The following is a 26,162-nucleotide window of genomic DNA, read 5'->3' on the forward strand; positions in this document are numbered from 1 at the left end:
GATAGTAACTCCTTGGCTGATGGAACTCTCTGAAATATAACTGTCTGTTCTCTAACAAAAAGTCTTGATGAATTAACTAACATTCAGGGTCTTAAAATGCAGAACCAAGAGGAAAATGGATCCTAAATGACAGAAGGATGCTTCACCCTGGCAGCCTCTTAGGTCTGGCAACTGGGTGTGGGAGTTTCCTTAAGAGATGAGAGAAAAGCAAAGATCATAAATCCCAGACAGAGAAGCCACAGTGTGGGCTGGGTATCATGACTGTCCGAACTAGCACTTGATTGTTGATACAGAATGAAGCCTGTAGCTAGGAATTGTTGTAAGTCCATGAAAGGGACAGAGCAATAAGCATGACCAAGACACACACGCCAAGAAGGCAGGTGGACAGCTCAATATCAGAGCACAGGGGACTCAGAGACGTCATCCTTAGAATGAGAATGTCTGCCTTGCCGATCAGAGGCTGTATCATCAAGAACTTGTCACAGGACCCCCACTAAAACCAATCTAAGAAAGTAATTGTGAAAGAGCATGCAAAATATTAATATACAAGCCACGGAAAGATGAAGGATGTCTCAAACATACAAAACTCTCTAAAATTGAACAGTCACGTCTTCCTGTACATTATCCAGCTGGGCAATCTCGCAACCTGTAGTTGAAAAAAATAGGAAGCAGATTTATTTGGAAAACTCGGAGGGTGTAGGTTATTAAAAGAATCTGTCATTATATAAAATGGAAATAGGAGGCTGCCCTGCACTAATGGGCACAGGGAACACCCGCCCCATGGAGAGCTGGGAGGCACAGAAGGGAGGGTTGTTGGTGCTTTTTCATTTCTGGCCTTTGTGGTGCTAATAGAAGAATGGGAAGGGAGACTTTAAGGAACAATAGGTTACGTAGAAGTTAATCATAGGGTATATTTCTGGCTCTATTTAGTGCCTAGGAAACCTAAATTGTGTAAGTTTGAGTCCATCAATATAGAATAATAAAGGAATTCAGCTCCTACAAGGGGGAAACTACGCTATGAATATGTTAACAGAATCTATGTGACCTTCACTGTAATCTCCTTACATAAATAGAAACAAAAGCTCCCCTAGAATTGAACTGGATAGACTGTATACACCTAGGGTACCCACATGCCTCATCCCCATCTCTCAAACAATCCCTGCGTCTTGTTTGCATCCCAGTAGGAACGCCACGTTCCTCAAAGAGCCTTACATCTAGAATCTCAGCTAATGTCTTCCCTGAGCTCTGGCCCTGCTTTAATTATTTTCCTATCACTCTGCCCTGTTCAGCATTCAGTAGAAAATTCCTTTCAGAGATCTGGTTGCCTTTAGCCCTTTTATTTCTTTCTTATTTTCTTGGAACAGACTGTCTCTGCTGCCTCATGGACAAGAAGCCTCTGGTGATGATCACTGGGTATTAGCTTCTCAGCAGCAGGACACAGACAGGAACAATGAAGTTGGAGGACGAAGCACACAATGGAAACAAGAAAAGCAAGAACATCACCCCCCCGCCCAGCAATTCCAGTGGAGCCTGGAAAGACTACAGGAGCAGGAGGACCCCTTTCAGTTTGTGTCAAACAGAGGCTTTTAGGTCAAAGATGGATTCAAATCTTGCTTGTAGCCCTAGTGTGTGAGGTTCAGGTTTGGTGGGTCACTCGCAGTGCAGATGAAGGCTGCTCAGCTCCTGGCACCAACCTGACCTTCTTCTTCTCTCTCTCATGTTGAGAGTCAACAAACAGTGGCCTACCATGTGTTTTTGTACAGCCCACCATTGTCAAATGTTTGGGGAGAATACTATAAGGATAATGTTTCTTAAAATATTGAAAAGATGTTAGCTAGCCATAGGAGGGTATGTGGCTTGTAATCTCAGCTCTTGAACAGCTGAGGCAGAAACATCAAGGGTTTGAGGCCAGCCTAGACCCTACGGAGAGTCTCAAGAACAAAACCAAACGAAATTCAAATTTTAGTATCTCTAAATGAAATTGCATGTGACCAGGGCCACTATCATTGATTACCTTTGCCCATAGCTTCTTTTCCTCTTCAACAGTGCTGAGTAACTTCATAATTCATTAGAGGCCACATGGCCTCCAAAGCTTGAGATACTAACTGACTGACCTTCGGCAGAAAGACTGTTGATCTCTGCAGCAGTCCCTCTGCACATCTGTCCAGCTTCCCGTCCTCCCAAAGAACACTGTCCTTCCCACCTGCTCAAGCAGGCAAACAATACAGTAAGGGTCAGGGTCTATTTGCAGCACACAGTCGGAGACTTGGGGACCAACAGAGGTCATTTAATGACACTAATGTCCCTTGCTGTGAGGCCTGCTGGTTTCCTCATATTTGGAGGACTTGAGTCAGGTGAGTTTTCCCTTTTCCAGTCAAGCTAACTTACATTCATCCACTGGCTACTCTGAAAGTCAAGGCGAAAGCCCATCTACTGTGAGTAATACCTCGAAGCTGTCAGTATATGCTGCTGGTCCACCCTGTGAGAGCCCGTACAAGACAAGAGATTAACCATTAGAGTAGATATGTTCAAAATATACAGCTTCAACCTTTCCCCGGCTAGCTCAGAGCGATCTACAGATGATTATTTCAACCGTCAGCTGCCGCATAGATTTAAACCCCTGCACAGTCGCTCCTGGATTCATCTGCCCCTTGTCAAACTGGCATAGTGTTACTTAGAGGATACATGGTGTGGCAGTTTCACTGCGAATCCAGAATGATCCAGACGGCTGCTGTCTCTTTGTTAACAGGAAGCCAAACTGATGAGTTTGTAATGTGTTTCTTATCAAAGGTAGTTTCAGAGAAGAAAATGCACCCCATCAGTTTGGCAAGCATTTCATAGAGGCCAGATTATGGGCTTTCATCAGAGCATCTCCGTTATTTTCTGGAAGAAATAGACAACCCAGCATCCATCCCATTAAAATTATTTCATGCCAATGAATTATGTATTTATGAATTTTTAATTATGCTTGATTCTCTCCTTCCTGCCACATCCTTAATAAAATCATCAGCTGGAGCCTACAGAGCAATGGTGCTTAAGATATGAGCATCTTTATTTGTTTATTTTAAGGTTAGAGCTGATATTTTTGAGCTATGTGGGGGATTACAATCCTCAGCTCATACAGTCAACAAAGACACAATCAAATGGAATGGAATGTGTAGTACCTGGAAGCAACTTTCTTCCAACTGGCTAATTATCGTGTAAGTTTTATTTTACCATGGATCACACCAGGGCTCGCTCATATTATCATGAGCAAAATCCCCATTATGATGCCAGGCACTGTTCTTAGCATGCTGAAAGGGCTTACATAGGTGGCCAAAGCTCCTAGCTTTCTGCCAGCCATTTTTGTTCTCCTTCCCATTGGATTCCATGGCTAAACACTGGCATTAAACCATTGTTTACTGAATCATACTTTAAAAGAAGAGATTTTCTTCACCATGGATTTTCCTACATTTTGATCATTTAAAGATATTACATGGTACTACTGACTCCTGAGATTTCAGATATGCTCTTAAACCAGCCTCCTCCACAGCCCATCCTTGCCCATTTCTCAAGGGCATTCAAGGTGCTATTTCTACCACCGCACCGAATGGCACTGGGCAGACTTAACCAGTGAATTATTTCTTTGGATCACTTCACGCTGTGTGCATGAGATTGCTAAGGACAGCACTGGCAACACAAGCTTCCTCCTGGATTTACAAATTGTCAGATATCCAAAGGAGTGGAGAAAGGATCATGCTGCCTGGAAGCCTGAGACTTGCCACCTGCCCAGGGTGAGAAACAGAAAAGAGAGATGGGGTCAGGCCTCTCACGGATGTCACCACAAGCCCACATCAAACTCACCCAGTTACCGCTACACCGGTTTACACTGTGGGTTGCACGTTCCTATTAGCTTGTGTATTTTGACTAGTATCTCACCTTCTCTCTGTTTTTCCCCTCCCCTAAACAGCTTCAAATAAACATGACTGGCAGAAGATGTCAATCATACTTTTATTTCTGTTTCCACTTTGCTGTTCTTGTTTTTAAAATTAATATTTGCCTCACTGGTTCAGCCTTCTAAAGATGAGCCGAGACTCCAACTGTGTCTACATGAAGTTGTTTCCTAAACCATATATTATACAAATAAGTATCACTAATATTACCACTATCAGCTCATCCATAAATACACTATCTGCCATGGAGTCCACTGTGTAAAGAGCCCCCTGGAATCCTAATATGTATTCCAGATGGTTACACGATATTGCTCTGAAACTCAGACAAAAGGAAAATGCATGGATTTTTATGCAATTCAGGTGCCCAATGAAGAATGTCCTGACAGAGCCCTTTAGAAATATGCTGTTTTTAACCTTGGAAGGCAAGGAACAGTTGGGATCGTGATTTTACACTAAACACAACATTTAGTATGTCTTTTAAAGACAGAGTCACCTTCTAAAGACACTCCTGAACAATCAGATCATGCTCTATATTCTACTGTAGTTTATGATCAGGATGCATCCTGTGCAGCATTTGTAAAATGCAGGTGCACTGTGAGGACAAGGTGTAGGGTGCAGAAGTAGGGCTCGAAAGGCTTCAGGAGTGTTCTAGTCCAATCTTCTTTGGATTCAAGACTACACTAAAATCAAAGCCAGAACCAGAGCCTGGATCTGCACACTGTAATTCAGATCATTAGCCACCAGAACCCCACCCATGAGAAAAACATGAGGAGAGGGGATCTTGGAGTTAAGTCACTTGCCTGAGTGACAGCTCTCACCCTGTGTGTGTGTGTGTGTGTGTGTGTGTGTGTGTGTGTGTGTGTAGGCCAGGAGTCAACATCAGATATCTTTCTCCATCTCTTTCATCTTAGTGTTTGAGACAGTGTTCGATGGTATGGCTAGACTAAGCTGGCCAGCAAGCTCCAGGGACTCTCCCGTTTCTGTCACTCCAATGCTGGGATTCTGGGTACACATTGCTAGACTTGACTCCTAATGTAGGTCGGAGGTACTGAACTTTGATCCTCAAGCTTGCATGGCAAGAACTCTACTCACTGAGCCGTCTCCACAGCCTCTGAGTCTCTTTGGAGTTCTGTTCTCAGAGAAGTTACTCAGCATTATAAAACCTATTGCTGCCAACTCGAGAGATCAGATAGATACTCTGGAATAGCGGACATCACAAGGAGACAGACAGCATGAGAAGCAAATATTTTGCATGGTACCACCTGGCTAATATAGGAATTTTATAGAGAGACAATTGTTCAGCCAGAACTTAACCCGCGAAACCAAGGATTTCTAACTACATTTAAAAGTCCTACAGGAAGTCAAGTGTCTATCCTAGTAAAGTCTTTTTCTCAGGGAGCAAGGGTTCAGCAACTGGACTAGTACCCCACTGCAGGATACAGTGGCCGGCCTGGGTGCAGGGCAGGTAGTCCACATCCGCATTTCTTGAAGAGCAACATCCCCAAGACAGGGCATGCATAAGGCATGATTTGTCTCAAAATATCAGTTGGTGCTGCGTGGCAAGGAGGGAATAAGCTATGAGCGAGGACCCGAAGCTACTCTACTGGGTCCAGACCTATGCATTTGGAGGCTTACAAAACTCTAACTGGCTCTCTGATGCAATGTGAATGGACCAAGAACCTAAGTCCCAGGGATATCCTGAGAATGGACGGGAAGTGAAACAGTGCACTGGCTAGCTCCCTTGATGACCTCTTACTAAACGGTCTCTGTGAGTTCCCTTGGCTTGAGGAAAAGCTTGGAAGTCTGTTACAGGATTCTCTACATTGCAAGTCTATTGTCTTTCAATGGCAGGGCATTCTTTTAAATAGGCTTCAAACGGGCTTGCACTCTTTCTGCCTCCCACCCTCACCCCCAGCAACTGGTTCTTTGTCTAAGTGGGAGAAGGAGGTGGGCGTTCTGTACCACCCCCAGCCTTTGCTTTATATTCAACCATCACCTTTGAACCACGTTTGCACGACTCTGGTGAGCTGCTCATGCCAAATGATTGGGTTTGCCCAGTGTCATAAAGCAGAGTCAGCCTGAAAAGCTTTAAATGGGTTCAAGTGGAGGAGGCTGTGACAGTGAAACTCAGACAGAAATAGGGAGAACCCCATGGTTCCTCTAAATCACAGAAAATCTGTGTTGCCTGACAGGGAAGGGCAACAGACTTCAGGTGAGAGGTCATGGGAGGTGTGGCAAGGCAGGCAAATTATGGGATGGGGAAGTGTTGACTCCTTCCCGTCCTATCTTCCAGGCCTACTCAGCCTTCAAGGGATAGGCTACACGCGCCCTTTCCAGGAAATGGTCCTGCATGAGGTAGAGTCTCTCTAAGACTTTCTTGGCCCTTCTCATATTAGACCCGCCATTGTCATCTCCTTATTTCGTCCCATTATCAGTTTGTTTCCTGTTGCAGCGTGTCCCACTCCCCAACTAGACTCTGCAGTTCCTCTAATGTCACTCACATGTCTGAACCTTTCACAGGCGTGAGCCCCTGGTGAGGTCTGCTAGGAAAGTGAGCCCAGTGCCTAGAGCTGGCATGGCAGAGTGAAAACAACAGTCTGGCGGTCAGGAAGCCTGGCTTCTTCTTCCAAGGCCTAGACCTCATGTGTGGCATGGGCAAGACAGTTCCCCTCCTAAGGGATTGCAGTTCATTAAATGTAAGACCTTCCCAGACGTGCTTAGTGATGATTTGAGCACCACGCTGTCTCCTCTTATGTGAGAAATATCACTGAAGCCGGCTGTGGACTAAAGGCCATATAACTAGTCAGCCACAAACAACTCTCCAGTACTTCCTACCAGACTCCACAGAGAAGGTTACTGAAGAGGGAAATAAAGACTGTTGTGCCAAGGAAAATCTGATTTGCCTTGGTAATTAAAGAGCCCTGGCTTCCAAGGAAAGGAACCAGGGAACTTTGTAGAATACCAATGCTTGAGTCTCATGCCTGTCTATTGAACCAAAACCTTAGAAACATTGGGCTGACAATATAGTTCAAGGGTAGAACAGCTATCTAGCAAGCACAAGTTCCTAGGTTTAATCCCAATTACTGCCTGAATAAATAAATAAAGCAACAAAATAATAATGAAAGCAAACAAAAACCTCAGGGTATTGTTTTTTTCTTGAACTTTTCTTTAAAAAAAATCTTTAAAGAGAACAAGTTTAGTCAGAGAAACAAGACAGCTTTATCCAAAAAAATTTATACATGAGTTATATAAAAAAATAGCAATAAAAATGTATGATGGCATCACAACAGAGCTCAGTAAGAACCCCAGACAACAAGTGCTACAGATTGGGGTACTCAGGGAAAAGAAAGAAAGATTGGAAACAAGGATGGGATGAGAGGAAGTACCAGTCTGCTCTCCTGCGTGACTCAGGATTGAGGAGACACAGTCCCCTGAGGATCCACACAGTTCCACGAAGTAAGTGTGCAGAGTGGCAATAATGTGTGGAGAAAGCAAGCTAGGCAGAGGCAACAATTCGAGTAAAGCAATGGGATGGAACACTAATGTAAGGACTCCAAAAAAATCAGTGTGAACAGAGCAACCAGGGTACCTGGGCACACAGCTCTTGAGACACGAATATACTATTGTAAAGCTGTAGCCCCAAATACAGATTTGCACAATATCTGGGCACCTCAGATCATCTTAAAGCTTCCTTTCCTTGATCCTAACTGCTCAGACTGAAAGTGAGTGGAATATAAATCCACTGGAGAAATCTATGGACACCTATCTGGCTCAGCCCACTTTCCTTTGAGCTGCTTTGAAGTTCCAAGGGTCCGAGATAAGACAGACCCAAATGCATGTGGCTGCAATACAGAGTTCCAAGGGTTCAAGATAAGGCATATACAAATGCATGCGGTCGGGAGTTTCAAGGGTCCAAGAGAAGACACACCCAAATGCATGTGGCCGGAACACTGAGGTCTGAGTCCACAATGGACATTTCAATTTCATTTTATCTGGATGAGGGAAACTGACAACAAGATAAAGATATTGGACCCCGTTGGAGAAGCATCTTTGAGTTACAGGAACCTGACTTCCTACCGAGTGGTCAAGTTAACCTTGACTCTGAGCTGGTTTAAGTTGGTCTTGTCATCAGGGCAGAGGTCTGGAAGGTAGGCCAACAGGGACCAGCGTTTACTGAAAATTAATGGCAATTGTTTCTTCAAAACCCATTGGCAACAAAACCAGCTCGTGAAAGTAGAATCATAGAATCATGGACAGGGAACTGCTTCCCCAGCCTTCTGCTGTGTGATTTGGTCTGATCAATAACACTTTGTGATGGTCTCTGTTAAAACCATATGGGCAAGTCGAACAAGACCATACAGCACTTGCTAGCACCCCTGGCCCTCAAGCCTGAAAGTTTAAAAAAACTCAAAACAGAAATGTCCTAATGGACATTCCAAATGAAAGATTTAAAATTATTCATTTACAAAATGAGCAAAATATATGTCTGCCAGGTTCCCAACAGGTAGAATAATGGAGAAAATAGGTAAGTTAGTCATTCTAGAAAACATTTTAAATGTTCCCTTTCTACAGCCTCAATAAAATGCCTACCTCCTAAAAAGTCATTATTTACGCACAAGTTGTAGGGTTTTGTTTTTGGTTTGAGGGATTGTTTGTTTGTCTTTTAAGATGTAGCTATGGTTTGAAGAATACATTCGAAAATTGGATACACATGTGAATAAAAGAATTAAAATGTTGTTGCTTTAGGTCTGCTTTAAAAATTGCTTATTTATTATTTATTTTATTAGTCATATTTGACTCACTGATAAAGTCTAGGTTGAAAAACCAATCAAGTTTCCTATAAATTTTATTAAAATCGAAAACAAGACATTAAAATAAACCCTTTTTCTATTTGTCAGGATTTAGTTCTGGCCCCAGAGAGAAGAACAACATCCAATGGTAAACACAGATTCTAAACTGGTAATTCCTGGAGAATGAGTATCAAGTTAGAGTTATTTTTAACAGAATATTAATCTAGCGCATTGACTAAATTTACAAACACTCCCCCCACACAGCCTGATGTGGACTGTGGGGTGAATCTGTAGAAGTCAGTGGAGTAAACCTACAGTCCTTTCACAGAACAACAGTGAGATGTGGAGGTCAGACAATCTGAGCGGGAATCTTGCTTTGGTGTCTTTATCTTTTAAACTATAGAGAATGTTTATTTAACTGGAACTCTCTCCAAGAAAGCATCACATCTGGCAAATTGGATTTAAAAGAAAGATTGTAAGTTGAGAGATGTTTTCTTAATGGAGGTATATCTCTTGCAAAGCGTTTCAGATACTCATCTTAGAGACATAAAGGAGAGAATCAAAAGAAAGAAAAGCCAGGAAGTGAATGAAGCAGGAGAATAAATACTTCCATGCCATCTGGGGGAGGGTTTCATTCGTAGGGAGGCAGCGCCACCTTCTGCTCACACTGCATTACAAGCTCCTCTGGTGTGAGGCCGTCCATCTCCCAGTCTAAGTATACACGTACAGCTGTACAGCTGTATTTCTCCACTGCTGTTATACGTTAAGAATTTTATTGCCCGTCGCCAGATTTCTAACATACTGGTTGAAGTTTAATAATCTTCTGTTACCTGCAGTATGGGTTATATAAAAATCCAGCATGCTAATTGTTGACAAACAAAATCTAATATCCAAAGAACTGTAAGTCACCCAGTAAATACCCAAATACACCAACGGAAAGAGTTCCTTTTTGTTCTAACAGTGTTATTAATACAAAGTGATCTCTTAACACGAGACCCATGCTCACGCATGTCAATGAATGAAGGAATCAGAGACAAGGCATTTCCCTTATTAATCAAGACCCTTTCCATTGTTTACAATTGAGAAAGAAGAAACATTCCCCCCTGTTAGAGAACAGGTGCCTCGACCACAATACCATTTAGAAAATTTGTTCATATAGCAAGGCCTGAGTTATAAATGCTGAAGATTGCATCTATAAGATGTTATATTATTTTACATGGCAATAAGGAAGTTGTGAAAAATATATGTCATTGATACCATGGGCAAAGAAACACTACCTGTCATTTTTCAGGGGAAAAAAAGATCACACAGGCGAGATAGCAAAGGAACACAATAAAGAGAAGAAACAGGAATGTGATAGTGTGTCTGATTATATCTGCAAAGGAAACTGTGAAATAAATTAACACCCAAGTACCCATGAGATGCGAACGGTAGCTCCACAGCCAGCGATCTCCGCATCAGGGAAGGCTGGGGTTCTGTAATAAGAGAAGTAAAGTGCAGGCTGTGAATCTGGTGGTGATAACTAATGGGCACACTACTTAAGACTCTGATTAGATCTCTGACAGGGCAGTGGGGTGGAATAAGAATAACAAAAGAGTCTAAAGGACCAAAGAATGCAATGGGATTTGTATTTTCACTTGGAAAAATAAACCCCAAATGGGATCAAAGGGCCCCAGGAAATGAAAAATGACAATTGCTATGTCATCCTGATCCCATCTGCAGCCAGACTATCCCGTGATAACGGTGTGGGCTTTAGGGGGGAACAGGGAAGGAGGGAATGCTGAGCGAAACATACTCTAATTTTAAATGTTATTGAGATTTAATCTCTAACAACAACAAAATCGCTCAGGCAACATCCATAAGGGTGTTTCTAAGAACAAGAGAACAGCTGTGCGAGATCTCCTCACATTTGGTTCTTCCAGACATCTGAGTCAGGCACGCAGGTATTGAGCACGCAGCTACTCCCACCAGCGACACAGGGAATTTGGCCGGAAAGATCATAAACCCAGGCAAAGGGCAGCATTTGTCTACCACGTGCCCTAGAGATACAGGGTTTTCGCGTGAGTTCTCGGCAGGGGAGGAAGACCTGGGGGATTCTGGTGGGGTCCTGAGCTCTCAAGATTTAAGCTGTGAGTTGACTCTGCTTGGCCAGCATGGTGAGTCAATAAGGTAGAGTCATGGCAACACGTGGAGCCTGGGTGATTTCAGGCGCAAGCCCTTCCTTAGGAGAAAGAGGATAAGTTCAAATCCACAAGAAATAATAGGTAGACACAAACAACGTGTTTTGGTTAGAAAACTAAAGTCTGGATTCAAAGGACCCCGGAGTGACAGCATCAGGGAAGTAGTGGAATCTTGCCTTTCCAATATATAATTCTTCTGACAAAGACGCAGGTAAACCAATGATACAAGGAAGCAGACAGCGGTGTTGCCAGGTCAAGCAGAATCCAAATACCGTGTGACTGCCAGCAGAGGGAATCCAAGAATGCATCTCTTTCACAAAAAGCTGAAATCAGTTCTAGAATGATCTAAGAGTTTTCCAGAAGTCTAAGAAACTAGCTACTCAGGCACAAACACCTTGTTCAAGACAATACAAGGAAACATGAACAAACATGTTCGATAAACCATGAAACACAGTCTGGACGGTTTCCATGTCAGTTCCAACATATCTGTTGAATTCCTACTATGTTCTTTGCTACTGTACGTATGCAGTATGCCCAGATTTCAAGGACCATGTGTTGGTGCTAGTTGCTTCTAAAAACCTCTTCATGGAAGCTACCCTGCATGGTTATCTGGAAGGTTACTGGCTTCCAGAGAAACCCTCAGTGATTCTGACTTTTAGGTTTGAATATAGTCAGCCAAGTTGGCTTCCTAGAGTTTGCACTACCTAAAACCTGAACCATAAAAGCAGAATCTGCAAATGTTCCCCTGAACCAGTTAGAAGGTAAACATTTTATTTTTAAGGGGGCAAATCTCTCTGTTAGCACGCCTCTGTTTTGCTGTGAACCCCAAATGTAGCTAGGGACAATAGGCAAATGAATGAGTGTGACTGAGGGCCAGATGCAGCCTGTGCGCCTCAGTTTACTGACAGGGGAGATTTCATTACCTTGAAGAGGCCAGGGAAAGAATAAGGCATGGGGAAATAGTACAGCAATGTGAAAGTCAGAAGGGCTGCTCTGCAAGCTATCTAGAGGAGACCTATATGGAAACTATTATGAGACCAAGCCGGGAAGGAGTCTCAATGCCATGTTGCTGAGAGAAAGCTAGAGATCATCCTAACATGACAGGTTAGGTTAATGGTTACCAAGAAAGCCATCAAAAGATCTTTCAGCTGGATGTCGTGACTCAGACCTATAGTCCCCAGCACCCCAAAGGCCAAGGTGGGGGGGAGTACAAATCTGAGCTACATAGTGAGTTTTAGGACCTGAAAGAATAAACTAAAAGTTCATCTTCTCTGTCTTTAAAATGAGATGACAGTAATGCTGAGTTTACACTTTAAAATAATATAACTAAGGGATAAGTATTTAGCTCGTGACCAGAACACCTGTCCAGCATAATTTAGTCCTTGGGTTCAATTCCATGCTCAGCAAATATAGTAAATTAACACTAGACTGTATTATACTATGCCCAGTATATTGGAAGAAATATTGGAAGAAAATAGTGTTAGATCAAGTAAATAAGGCCGAGTCCCTCAAGTTGTCAGCTCTTATTATTCCCTAACAATGGTGATAGTTTTGAAATACGGCCCAGAGGTCAAATCAGCTACTAATAGAATGGATGAGAGGGCAAGACAAGACAGCGTGTGGATTTATAGCTTCAGAGCATACATGGATAGCCACTCAACTACCATCCTGACCTCCTGTCAGAGCTACTCAAAGGGAACAGTAGTACCGCACAGGGAAGGAGCCTGGCTTTAGCTTGGCCTGCTCATAGAACAAACGTCCCTACCAAGAAATCCACCAAGAGGCAAAGCTACACACTCAGAGCAAGTCACAGGAAGGGAGTTGCATGAAGTCTCTATAGTAACTGTTAATACAATTGCATGGAAGTCAAGAAACAACATGAAAACGAACTCTTAGACTCTGAAAGCAAAGATATGCCCTGTCCTTTCTGTTCACCTCTGGTTTGCTTTCCAGCCGTCCACTCATCGTCCGAGAACACAGTGAAGTCAGTGGTTCTCCAGGCCCACCTTAGAGGTGGAACAGCCACAGAGCCAGGGCTCCAATATAACCAGGAATGAGGAGACCCAGAGTCAAGCTTTTATGAACATTCAAGTGTCTAACCATTCCCTGCCAGAATCCCAGTGGCAGGGCTAAGAATGCACTTGTCACACACACTCTCCAGCCTAGACAATACTTTTGGTCTGAAAATGTGTGTCCTTGTTTTGTCCCCTCACACTTCCACAAGTTATGTCCCTGAACACTGGGAAGAAACAAAATGCACAGCAAGCAGGGCTGGGACGACCTTTGGGATAGTCGGTGGCTGCCGTTCATTATGTAAAGGGTGGTACTATTTGTGTGGTACAACTATTGATAATCTCCAAGTCACTAGGATTCAGGGATCCACACGATGTGGGGGACCACATGCTGTGGAGGGACTGTCTCTGCCCAGTCGTCCTCAAGAGGAAAAAAGAGAGGAGAATTTTAGGATGAGCTCATCACAAAGAGTAGTCTTTTCTGCTCTCTCAATACTCCCACCCCCATCCCACCCCACCAGAGACTGAGGAATCACAGCCCAAGAACAACCTCGATAAGGTACAATCTTTCCATACTCAAACAATTTCATCCCCTTCTCCTTGGAGGATTTATTAGGACACTGGTAAGCAGACTTCAGCACTTTGGAAAGATTTATGCTGGCAAGAGTTGAAATTAAAAAAACAAAAGCCAAGAATTTCAGTTCTATTTCAATGAGAAAAATAAAAAGAATCAGAGTTTCAGGCTTTCAAAGGACCTTAGAGAGAGCATCTTTCAGTTCCCTTATTTTACATAAATTTGCCAAAATTTCTTTCAAGTATTCAAGATAGAAAGAAACTTCCTAGGGAGACTTTAGCTGCCTCTTACAGCTTGTGGTAGCTTATTTCCATTGAGACTACGATTCCTTGATCTGGAAATTAAGTAAATTGATCCTATTTTAATTTTATAGCCTGTCATGCTAAGCTTTTCAACTCTCGGCCCCATCCATGGACTGTCTCTGCTCGTAATTGATTTGTCCTTTCATAAGGCTGCTGGACAAGACTCCATCATGTGAAGAGAAACGCATTAGCTTTTGTCAAAGTGGCTACTTATCATTATTCCCATCAAAGTCATGAAGAATGGTGTTCTTTCGATCTCGGCGTCTACTCACTCACTATGTGATCTGGGTCCAGTTCATCTTTTCATGTGTTAATGAAGGATGATAATAACAATAATAGATCATAACACTCAACGTGTGCAAGGCAGTCATGTAACAAAGGGTGTGTGTATGTGTGTGTGTGAGAGAGTGACAGAGAGAGAGAGAGAGAGAGAGAGAGAGAGAGAGAGTTTTCTTACAACCCCTCTGAGATAGGTCCTATTATTAACTTCATCATACAGATGGGGAAGAGAGGGAATAAAGACATTTTGGAAATTATTAGACTCTGGGTAGAAATGGATGATGTCGATTCTGAAGCTGCCCAGATGAAATATCAGTGTCTTGAGAAGTATGAAGTTTCACACTCTCATAAAGCATTGCTCTTACTGCAGCAGGCAGTATCCACTAAGTGTCCACCTGATGACCACATCAAAACAGAACCACAAAGGGACTTACTTCCAGTTCCCCCCAACCCACAAAACCCCACAGATTGTACCTCTTATCTACCTTCCCCTGCTCTAAAGTGCTCCCAGGATTTCAGATTTCAGTTGCCAGTGAGGGAGTTATCTCACTGCGTGGTAAAGAGGCCCTGGATTCCCCTCTTACACAGACAGGGGAAAACACAAACAATGTCTGTCTATAAGACACTCACTATATTAGAACTCCTTTGTCCCTGTGTGTATTCTAGTATCCTTCATGACTTAATTTCCACCTCCTGTGTCTTCATGGCAGGTCACCATATGTCCTTTTGCAGTAATATCTGTTCATGGTGCTAGTTTTGAAGAATCCATGTAGTTCTATGAGCATCATGGCCTATGCAACAGTGTATGTTTTTCTGTACTGAAGGAATGACCATCTCAAATGATTAAATACAAAGAGCAGCTCAGAGCCACTAGAAGTAAGTGCAGTTGGAGCTCTAAGAATAGGTTAGGCAGCTCAGGGCCCCTTCCTTGTCTTGAGTAGAATGACCCAGATAACAGTTCTAACAGGAAGTAGATATAAGCACCTGGCCTTTGAAGTCCATAGACTGGGAAAAAGTTTCCACTAAGTGCTGATGGTGGATTAGCTCCACCTACCTCCCCTGAACTCAGGAGCATCCTTAAATGCTCCTTCCCTTGAGCACACACACACCGCTGTGTGCCCATCATGACCCTGCTCTCCAGTGAGCCCCTGTCCTTATGCTGGCCTTATCTGTTGCTTCATTTTGTTCACCCTGACTCTCATGAGAAGAATTCAGATCCGCCGAAATTAGTCAAATGACGTAAGTCTCTGATCTTCTAGAATGCATTTTCTCTACATGGGAGAATCTTCACCTCTCTTAATTTAAAAAGAAATGCTCTGGAGCTGGACTCTCCTCACTTCATTCAAAAGGCAGTGAAGGTGATCAATACTGAGATGATGGACCCTAAGAGAGTTCACTTTGAGTTTGCATAGCATCTACATTGATACCTATGGAATGCTTGGCATCTATTTTGTGTGTCCCATTAAGGGTCATTGTGTGACCCTTTTTTTTTTTTGCTTGTTTGTTTGTTTGTTTGTTTGAAGAGGCTATGACAGGTCCTTTCTAGTTGACTAGAAGAGCCCAGGGGAGTTTTCTTGTACTGTTGTTCTTGAACGTGAGAGAAGTACACCTATCAATCATGATCAAATGGTGATACTGGTGATCAAAGGAGAAGCAGAAGAAGAGGAAAAAAGGAAGAAGGAAGGAAGAATGGTAGGTAGGTAAGTAGGTGGAGAGGTGTCAGGCTAACTTTGGTTTTAGGTCAGTCCTTCTAAACTGGTCATAAGAAAACTGTTTCCTCAGAACAGGACTTTCTGTGTACACGTAGCAATCTTCCTTCAAAACTGGCACTGTCTAGGCATACAAAATTTTAAAATGGCCAGCTTAATTCTGCCCATCTTTGTAGGTTCTGTGTAGAGGACAGGGTGGCTGGAGAAGCAGACATCTTGTAGCAAATGAAGGACTGCCTGGCTCAGCATATTGGTTAGAGGCAAAACCCTAGACAGGAAGCTAGCATGTGGCTAGCTGGTTGAGTGCATCCAGCCACATTCCACTCCCAGAAGTTGGCACGCTTAGCATGCACAGCCTACCACTGTGGGGAAACCCAGGGCACAAGTACTTTCCCATGCTGTTTTAATTAGTCTTGGGGGTAATGGTGCACACAAATGTCACAGTTATGGACACAGACACAGAGACACAATGACCACAGAGAAAGGTCTTATGCACAAAGAAATAAAATGGAAAAGAAAATTGTACCACGGTGCTTAGAAATGCCACATGATGTCCCAGGATTTTGCGTGGCAGTACTTCACAGGAAATGTGTTTTGTATTTCCACTGTGGCAGGGTAAGTAAGTAGTTGAAAAATGGTGGACTTTCAGTGAACAGGATGTGAAGTGCCCATTGTTTTTCCTCTCTGCAGATGTAAGGAGACACGCTGTCTCACTGAGATACTAGGAAATTTTCAAAAACAATTTCCATGATCAGGAATGGAAGCTACCACATGCAACTGAAACCAGGACTCTTAGGGGTTGGTCATGTGTCGCAGCTGGTGGCCCCATTTTTCAGCTGCTCTGCCTGAGCCAATATAGCAGCCCATAAGCTGCCCACCTCTGTCACCTTCAACGTACTCCAGGTTGACTCAACTTGAGAGCTGGTTTGTGGGAGAAGAAGTACTGGATACGGAAAGGAGAGAGGAGGAGTGGAGCCAGGTAGGTCAGCAGTCCTGGCCAAAGGAAAGTAAGTCCCCCTCCCCAAAAGAAACCGCCAAAAAGCTCAAGAAGGAATTCCAATGGCTACTAGTCATCCTGGGAGAATAAGGCTTAAGAAATTTCACTAACAAATGGAATTCAACTGTTCCAGAGCCATTAATTAAGCTGTCTTTAAAGAGACTACAACTTCTTACACTAGAATTTGGATAACGGCCTTCATCTGGGGGGACCCTGCTGGCATTCCATAGAAGCCTCTCTTTCGGAGGCTCCTTGGAGGACTCCACTGTCTCTCCTCTCAGCACAGCCCCTGGGCTTTCTCTTCCCTTATTTGGTTAGGAGGGTTTACTCAGTTGTCTTGTTATGACTGGTCTCTTATGGAAACCACCAGAGAGGCCCTGTTGGTTCATTTCCCTGGTCTGACATCTCAATTGCTTTCTATTGCATTGCAGATTAAGAACAGCACCCTCGGCTTGACCTATGCCATGGCCTATTTTCCTCTCCTCTCCTCTCCTCTCCTCTCCTCTCCTCTCCTCTCCTCTCCTCTCCTCTCCTCTCCTCTCCTCCCTTCTCTTCCCCTCTCTTCCCCTCCCCTCCCCTCCCCTCCCCTCCCCTCCTCTCCTCTTCTGTCTTCTCTTTTCCCCACAGTCTACAGAATGAGTTCCAAGCCTGGGGCTGGCACTCGCTTTGTGAGGGGCTCTGACATTACCCACATCACCTCCAGTTTCATCACTGCCATCTGCATTTCTTTTTCATCCCAGAGAGATGTAGAGTCCTACAAACAATATTTAGTAGATCTAAGGGTCTCAACTTACCCAGAGAAGATGGGGCCATACCAATCTGCTTCCAATCCCAGCTTGCCACTTGCTTCCTCATCAAATTATTCAAACTACACAGATAAGGTGCTCTCTGGATGCCTCAGTTTCCAGCAGCCAGCAGCAAGTGCTGACTATCCTGTGACTGTGGCAAGTCGGTACCTGTCAACTAAGGTAGCAGCTACAAGGCAGGCAGCGAAGACCACATGTATTTTAAATTAAACAACACACCTGTACATTCTCGCTGTTCTGGCAGAATACCTTAAACACAGCAATGTAGCAATGGAATTGGCTGGTCCTGACATGAATCCAAGTTAACCAAGTAGCCATATCCTCGTATCATCCTATAAGCAAGCCTAGTCCACAAGTTGTGTATATAATTAAAGATCTGTGAAGCTGTGGTTCTGTACTCACAAAAGATAATGGTACCACTGTCAGTTAACATTGGGAAAGCAAGTTCTCATTAAATCTCACTGTGCCTCTTCTTAGCAATTAGCATGACCTGTTTACATCATCTTAAAACTGCTTTCCATACAGCTGCTTTGTACTTCTGGGCTTAGGTGGTGAATCAAAGATGCTAAAGATCAACATCCTTTCTACAAGTACCATGTTTTAGTTTTACCGATCCAGTTAACAAATGTCTACTCAGATGAAGAACTAGACAGAGCAAATGATTGGTACCATAAGAGGAAGGAGAATCTCATGGTCTGATGGAGACCGGAGATGCTCCCATAGACTGCCAGCTCTGTGTGGATGGTATCTAAAGGAGGGAATGCCTGGAAGCCTGTACAGCAGCCCACAGTGTCTCTTGCCTGGCTTTACACCATTGTTTCTCTGATACTAAATTGAGACAACGTCGAAGTACATCACAACAAATTAGTCACAGACATGCAATAGCAATCAACTCAAGGGGCTATCCTGAATGGAGGCTGAGGGATTCCTGGCTCCAGAGCTACATGCGCCCACAGATGTTTCTGAAAGCCTCTTCCCAGAGGCCCATTTAGAGAGAAATTAAATGCAACTTTGACTTAATTAACGTTTTAAATGATAATGAATACAATGTAGATTCATAGGAGGCATTTACATTGTGTTGTAAAATTGATAAAAATTTAATAACTCTTTGTTAATAAGTTATGTCTCCCCAGACCCATAAAGCCTAAGGCACTGCAAACTCCAGACTTGGTCTAATCCACACTCCTGCTGTAGGCGGAAGGAGGGAGATGGACTTGACACTTGCTCCAAGACTGCTCTAATTCAAACCTTTGCTTGTTCAACAGTGGTTTATTTCGTCAAGTAAAGGTCAGGATTCGGGCTCAAGGCAGAGCCTCGGCAAGAAGATTCAAGTGAAGAGCAGTCTGGCCCTGGCATCTGTGGCCCACAATTGTGGAGGAGGAAGGGAAATGGAGTGCTAGCTAGCTACACCTCTCCTCCACCTGGGAGGGAAGACAAAGAACCCACTGCCTGGTTGGTGAGAGCTGTTAAGGCCAGAGTTCTGACAGCCAGCCGTTGTCCTAAAATAATAATACAAACCGAATTTCCATGCCACCTGCAGAAGGACCTCTGTCTGGTGTACCTATGACACGCTAACATAATTTGTAATTTCTTTTTAAGGGGCCAGAGCTCCTGGAAAGGGACTTGTCTAAATGGCAGGGTAAACACAGAGAAAAAGCCCTTCCTTCTTTCCTCGGGTTATATTCAACAGCACCTTGTCTGGGGGAGAGGAGAAGGAGCGTGATCTCTGACTGCAGACCAGCGACTTCCCCTGACGTTGGGCTTACAAACATCAGCATCACAGACTGGGTGAAAATGAGCTTTGTTTGGTATTCTTTGAAGACAATGTCAGGAGTTATTTTCCAAGGAAGTTATTTGCAAAGGTTGATTTCTGCCTCAGACATTACTGACTACAGAAGCTGACAACTTTGTGTGTGTTCCATTACCTGAAGAGAAGCATCTTTCCGGTCAACTCTCTGACCTGTATGCCTGCCAGAAATTAAGCAAGAGGTGTTGGCTTCAGAGGCCTTTCTTGGGACAGGGTGAGTACTTGAAGAGGCTCTTCCTGAGGGCATTATTCATCTTCCTCACGTGGGTTGAAGGGTAAATGGCAGGTCTTATCTGCCTTCCTCTGGTTTTCACTTTCCATAATAAAATACAAATGGACAAATCATGGCACACGGTCAAGACTGGCTAAGGAACCAGAGAATTAAAAGGCTCTATTTGTATTTACAATCAATGAGTGTGATAGGAGGTGGGGGAAATAAAATGAGAATGGATACAAACACGTCTTCCGGCATGAGCTGCATGAAAAAGGAAAGCACTGGAGACACAGATGCTTGAACTTGGATGCATGGGAGCGTAGGGGGGAGAGGGAAGGCACTGAGCAAAAGTTTCAATGAAATAGGAGGAAGGACTCCGGGGTCTTGACCCCATGTATGCACATGCAGAAAACTCACATTGTATCCCAAGCATCTTTGTCACTACACATTTGTTAAGACCACATGAAACACTAAAATTAACTCGACATGTGCTGAGTGTCCTCGGGCTTTCTTTTTCCCATTTTCTTCACTGGTGACAGGACAATGTGGCACTGGTCCCCAGAAGTAGAATACATACTGTTGAAGACAGGGGAGGTGGAGTGTGTAGGAAGCGCCTCCAAACTATCTGTCAAGGGGGATGATATGATTACAGACTGGTGGTATTTAAATGTAGCTTGCTAAATCTTGCGTCTCCTCCAGGGCTCTGGAGACGGTTGGCATAGGTGTGTCCTGAGATGGACTTTAAAGTTGCTTCTGCCTCCTGTCCTCGTATCTGTTTTTTATGCTCTTCAAAATGCCATTAGTTCACTGAAATTATTTCAGTTCAATTAGCAATGTTAATTCTCTGCCTGTGCAAGTCAAAGACCACTGAGAATAAGCTGAGTTTTATTTATTATCTGACAATACTCAAGGTTACTCTAAACTGATTTTGGTGTGTCTCCTTTTCACCTAATCATATTGGACTTCTCCTCTCTGCTTAACCATCTGAGCTCAAGACCTCATCTGTGATATATGAATACAAGAAGTCAAATCCATGCACAATTGAAAATTAGCTTCAGTAGATTGCCGAAGGCTCCGTGGAATTGTGCAGGAAGGAGGGATCTCGGGTATGCCTGAGCTAACACTAGTTCCCAGTGCAAACCCAAAGGCCTGCTCTTCTCCCCCTACTCAATTCATTTGCTTACACCAGTGTTACTGATGGACTATCAATAGAATCACATCAGGCAGGTCTAGGCAGGTCCGAATCATTAGGGCCTTTCATTGTCACTGTGTCATAATTTAATTGTTCCTTTCTATTACACTTAGCAACTAGACACCAGGAAAGACTGGACCCAAGAATAAACTTCCAAAGACAGAGAATGCCCACTCCAAAAAGCTCTACTGGAAAGAGCAGAGCTGGTTAGGACCTCTATCTATATTGGCGTGTGGGAGTGTTTATATCACGAGACAGCTCTTTTTTTCTGTACTAGATCAGAGACTTGGAAAGATGTCAGATGCACAACATCTTGGTGTCTTTGAAGGGAAGTGACACACTGCCAAAAACCATCTGAAGTAGAAATAAGATCTACAGAATCAGAAAATGATGTTGTGATTCTAGATTTTAATACTGAACACCAATTCTAGATTTTAGTGTCGAGTCCCATCCTAGATATGAATAATGAGCAATCTAGAGGTAAATATTGAACAATTCAGTATATGCATCCTCTATGGTCACTATTCATTTCTAGATTATTTAAAAAATGGGCTGTGGTGGTATGTGTGTATGGGGTGAGCTGTGCGTGAATGAGACAGAGTCTCTTATTAAATCTGAAGATAATCAATTTGGTTAGGCTGAATGACAAATGAGATTCGGGAATCTGCCCATCACCCATCCAGCAAGAAGTGGAGTTACAGACATGAACCATTCTTCTTGGCTGTTTACATGGGTTTGGGGGATCCAGATTCTTACACTCGCACCGTGGATCCAACTGAGCTTTCTCCTCAGGCTCATGGCACTTAAAATCACAAATCTTTTTAAAATCAGTCCTTCCTCTCTGAAGGCCTTTGTATGGGTTTGGCCTCCCATCTACTTGTGAGTACAATGGAAGACAAATGGCCTCCCCGCACCAGCCTTAACAAGGACTGATCCTGGGCCACGCCTCCAAGGAGAGGTGTGTCAAACAGCAGTTAGAAGAGAGGTCTTTAAAACCCTCTGAACACTTTTAATACATTACCACCTCTGGGAACTAGCTACTTCCCTTCCCACTTCAGAAAACATGTAATGGGGCTTTGTGTTTCAATTTAAAGTCCCTTAAAAAACGGAAATCCTTTCCTTTATAAGGAAAAAAAAAAGCACAGAGGGAAGGAAAGACAAGGCAAGAGAGGAACGAATTAGGCAGTCTCCTAAGTACTACTGACTCAACTGGAAACCGGTGACCAAAGCAAGCCTGTAATAGTGTAATGACCTTTAATGAGTGTCTTGGGAAACAATACAGCCCCAGTATAAAAGACAAAGGGCAAAATCCATCATGGTTCTGTTGACACTAATTCAAAATGATCTTCAGAACAACTAAAGAATGTAAGAGAAGTAATCTGACCTGCTCATCTGACCTCACTTTGATTCCAGGGCCCTTCTCCTGCCATTTCTAATCGTCAAACCCTCTCCGTTTCACGTCTGCTCATATTTAATGAAAAGCCCACTCTCACCACTGCTCTTAGAGTCAATTCACTCTGTCAAGGGGGCACTACCCAACCCACCACCCGCATGGGGTGCCCGGATAGCTGTGGCACACTGCCAGGGGTTCAGCAGAGACGGAAGGGTTTTTTATTTTATTTGCTTTGTGTTTTTGTTCTCCTTTTTTTAATTGGAGGAGAACGGCTGACATGGGCCTATAAAAGAGTTCAACTTGGAATGGATTTTTCTAGTTTATTATTAGTGGTCAAAGGTGAGTGGTCTCACACAGGGATGGATGAAATCCTCCTTTTTGTGATGAAGTGAGGATGACGAAACAGAGCCGGCAAGCCACCCCCAGAGCTGTCAATACCACTCAAGTCCTGAAGCCTGCTGTCCTTCACAGTGGGGGCTGGCGATGGAGGGGCAGAAGGATGACAGTATTATGAACAGGGTAGTTCTCAGAGGATGGGGCATTCTTACCCCAAGATTTTCTTCCCTCGGCCTCCACTGATGCCAGGATTGAATTGCAGAGCTGAGAAATCCCTTCAATTATGGTTTTTCTCAAATAAAATGGAAATTGCACACAATGGACACCATGAGCCTCACATGGGGACATAGTTTTTACTGTGATTGGAGCAGAGGGCCAGTGCGCCAAGACATGACCACAGGACCCTAGCCCATAGCCAAACTGGCTCTTCAGGTTTTTTTCCACCAAATCTGTGGCCAAGGTTTTGGAGTGTGGTGGTTTTGAGAAAAGAAGAAATTGTGCCTTAGGTTGAAGAGGGTTGGCAATCACATCTACCCCTGCCAATCAAAGGGATCTGGCCAGTGGTGCCCCCATGGCTTACTCCATTGTCTTCCTAACCAGCTTCTCTTTAAATATGGTGCCCTGCTACACATCACAAACAAATTCTTTATGCAGTTGTGATCTGGGTTACTTAGGCTACATGCATATGAATGAGAAAAAATTCTTGCAGGCAAAAATAAAGGCATATGGACTTGTACTGATCATCCACACGAACAAAATAAAAAAACAAAGCAAAAAAAATCAGGTCAAAGTGCTTGGTACTGTCCATAATGCCTCTCAATAAAACCCCATTAAGTATCACTTTTAAATCAGTCTGTCCTTCAACCCTCCTGGCTCACTGGTCTCAGATCAGGCTTCTGAATGCCTTCAATACATAGCTCAACACATGGCTTACAAACTTCAAATGTGAATCGCAGCTTTGAACATCAGCACCTGGCATGACTTAGTCCTCTCTCTATACAGTAGAGTTGTGGCTTTCTCTCGCTAGATATTCACAAGTGTACTGTGTAGGGACTATCTTCAACACAGACAATGATGATTCATTCATGTGTATTTACCATGGGATCAAATGTTCGAAAACTAAATGTTTCCCTTCTTCCTTGTGGTGGGTGTGAACGTCCACAAGGAAAAGAAAAGGTGAACCGATTTTGCTTATTTAGGAGAAGAGACAGTGGGTAAGATGTCAACGCAACACCAAGAGTGTGTTGGCTTCTGTAAGGAGAGATGGGTCAAGCACAGGGAGAACCACTGCCTCCCACTTCCTCTACTACCAAAGGAAGAACTCAAAGTCATGGTCGTATCTCAAGAGCATCCAAGTCCTCGTGCAGAACCCAAGTTCTTCTAACGGTGGACAAGGAGGAACACCCATAGCATTTCAAACCAGCACATTCTGCACCAATGAAGACACAGATAAGGGTGACTCGGGAATTCGGTTCATCAGACTCAGTAGCTGGCAGCAGCTTGATGGTTACAGCTTCTTTCAAGGGGACAAGCATGGCAGTGACATCGATCTGAGATATAAAGCGAAGAAAATCCCGCAGATTCAGAAGTTAAATATTTCTTATTTAGATTCATGATTGCTACACAATACCTTGGTTGAGTGGGACTAAACTGTTGGGAAAATCTAAGATGTTAATGAGTGTCTCCGGAGCCTCCTTCAAATAAGTCAACTGGTTGAAAGGCAGCACTAGAAACTGCCAGTGTATGGAGGCAGGCAGATTCAAAAATAAATATTCTCTTCAAGAAGTGAGGATAGCATCAGGTATGGAGGAATGAGACTCTGGTAACAAGCAAACAGGACAAAATTGTGTGTATATGCATATATATTTACATATATACATGAACATATATTATGAGCAAATATCTGCTTCTAGATGCTGTTGTAGCTTCTGTATTTTGAAATGCTAGAAAGTTTTTTCTCCCTATTTCTTCTCCTCCGTCCTTTTGATCTATTCCCACTTAATAGTCACCTCTAAAATCTGAAGACCCACATTTTCACAAATCCTCTATTAAAATAGTGATCGCTACCCTGTTACTTTCCTTCTCCTTTTCACTTATTTAGACAAGAGAGAGGAAGGCTAGCAGCAGGCTGTCAAATGCCAGTCTTGTTCACGATCACAAGAAGCACAGAAAAGGTCGTAAAGGAAAGCCCTTCCATCACATACGCAGAGATATCATATCACAGGCAACATATCATCACACACAAGACCACATTAATAAGGCAACAGAAACTCAGTGGACTCACAGGACCACAAAGCACAACACAAGACAGGGCTGATGTCACAGACAAGCACAGACAGGGAACCATGGTGTTGAGGTTAAACTTACAGGCACGGAAACTGGCGGAGCAATCATTAACAGAGACAGAAGAAAGCGGGAAGGCTCTCTCAAGGGTGTCCACGTTACCACGCACACGGCCTGACATGCATGAGCAGCCACGCTCAGAACGTCCGCAATCAAAACAACATGCTCGTCTCATTCTCTTGTAGATGGACATCTTGGCTATAACCATGTGGTTGGATGGGAGGAGAGGAAGAGCGGCAGTTAATGGCAAGGTCACATACAGCAAGGCAGCTGGAAGGGCACTGGAGAATTGAACACAGGTCTTAGTTCACGTTAACAGTCTTGACCCAGAAAAAAATGCAGTGATTTTTGGTGACAGTTTGGTTGTACATAAAAAAAAAAAAAAACAGTGAAAATATAAATTGCCTTTATTGTCCCCCAAGGTTGTTGCATATTATTTTTGTTCCCTCGATGGAGCAGTGACCACAGGAAGAAGGCATGGCTGAACACATCCCAGTTCTTGGATGAAAAGAAAAAAGCAAATTATAGACAGCAAAAATGAACCACCATTCTCCCCCTGGCACAATTAATGCAGGAGAGTAAAAGAGACGCACAGCCAATCGGTTAAATGAATTGCTTATTTGGTACAATAAATGGTTTTTGCAGGATGCAAATATATCTAATATATAGGCTTTCTCATTTTCATCCATTTCTGGGCATTAAGCAGAACCTGGGACAAGCTTCCATCAAATTAAATGTGAAACGATTACATGCTAATATCAGACCTGAGGACGCTTTTGCTGAACTTCCCAGGAGTGAGTTTACATGATAGCTACAGGAATTTAAATTTACTCTTGACAGAACAAATATCCAAATCTGTCCATATAAGAAATGCCGCTACTCAAGGCTAACGCTGCATATTTGACATTAAAGGAAGTTCACAAATAAAAACAATCACCCAGAGCAATATGAAATGTTAGTCTCTGGAAGGCTTTTAGCTACTCATGGGTGTATTTATTGTGAGCGCTGCCTCTCTCTTCCTGCCCACCAGAAAATCAGAAGGCAATTAGGTGACTTAATCATATTTTTCCTTACTTGGAAAATATTGGCCAAAATATATTAAAATAACCTGAAATATTTGCCTTACGAGCTATCTTCCTGGCATTTTCAGGGACCCTCAATGGTTCTTCTAAGGCTAGCGTAGTGTGAAGGTTTGGTGCTCATCCAGTACCTGTAATATAGTCACGCAAAGCTTGTTAAAGTCCCTGTCATTTCCAATGCCTTTCCCTTTTACCCTTCTGGCCAATTTATACTACA

The 26,162-nt window shown here is 43.3% G+C and overlaps 1 protein-coding gene across 16 annotated transcripts in view; it reads right to left on the reverse strand.

Moving 5' to 3' along the window:
• Kcnma1 (potassium calcium-activated channel subfamily M alpha 1) overlaps positions 1-26,162 on the reverse strand; it is a 720,864-nt gene that overhangs the window by 107,041 nt on the left and 587,661 nt on the right. For 8 of the 16 annotated variants that reach the window (XM_085698388.2, XM_085698387.2, XM_085698389.2 and 5 more), the window contains exon 19: positions 24,891-25,064. The exons of the other annotated variants lie outside the window; for them this stretch is intronic. In XM_085698388.2, coding sequence (XP_085554514.2) covers positions 24,891-25,064 — 174 coding nt within the window. The remainder of the gene's footprint in view (positions 1-24,890; positions 25,065-26,162) is intronic. 16 annotated transcript variants of the gene reach the window in all.

The sequence above is a fragment of the Myodes glareolus genome, chromosome 12 (assembly GCF_982192425.1).
Source record: "Myodes glareolus chromosome 12, mMyoGla1.1, whole genome shotgun sequence".
Taxonomy (NCBI): Eukaryota; Metazoa; Chordata; class Mammalia; order Rodentia; family Cricetidae; genus Myodes; species Myodes glareolus.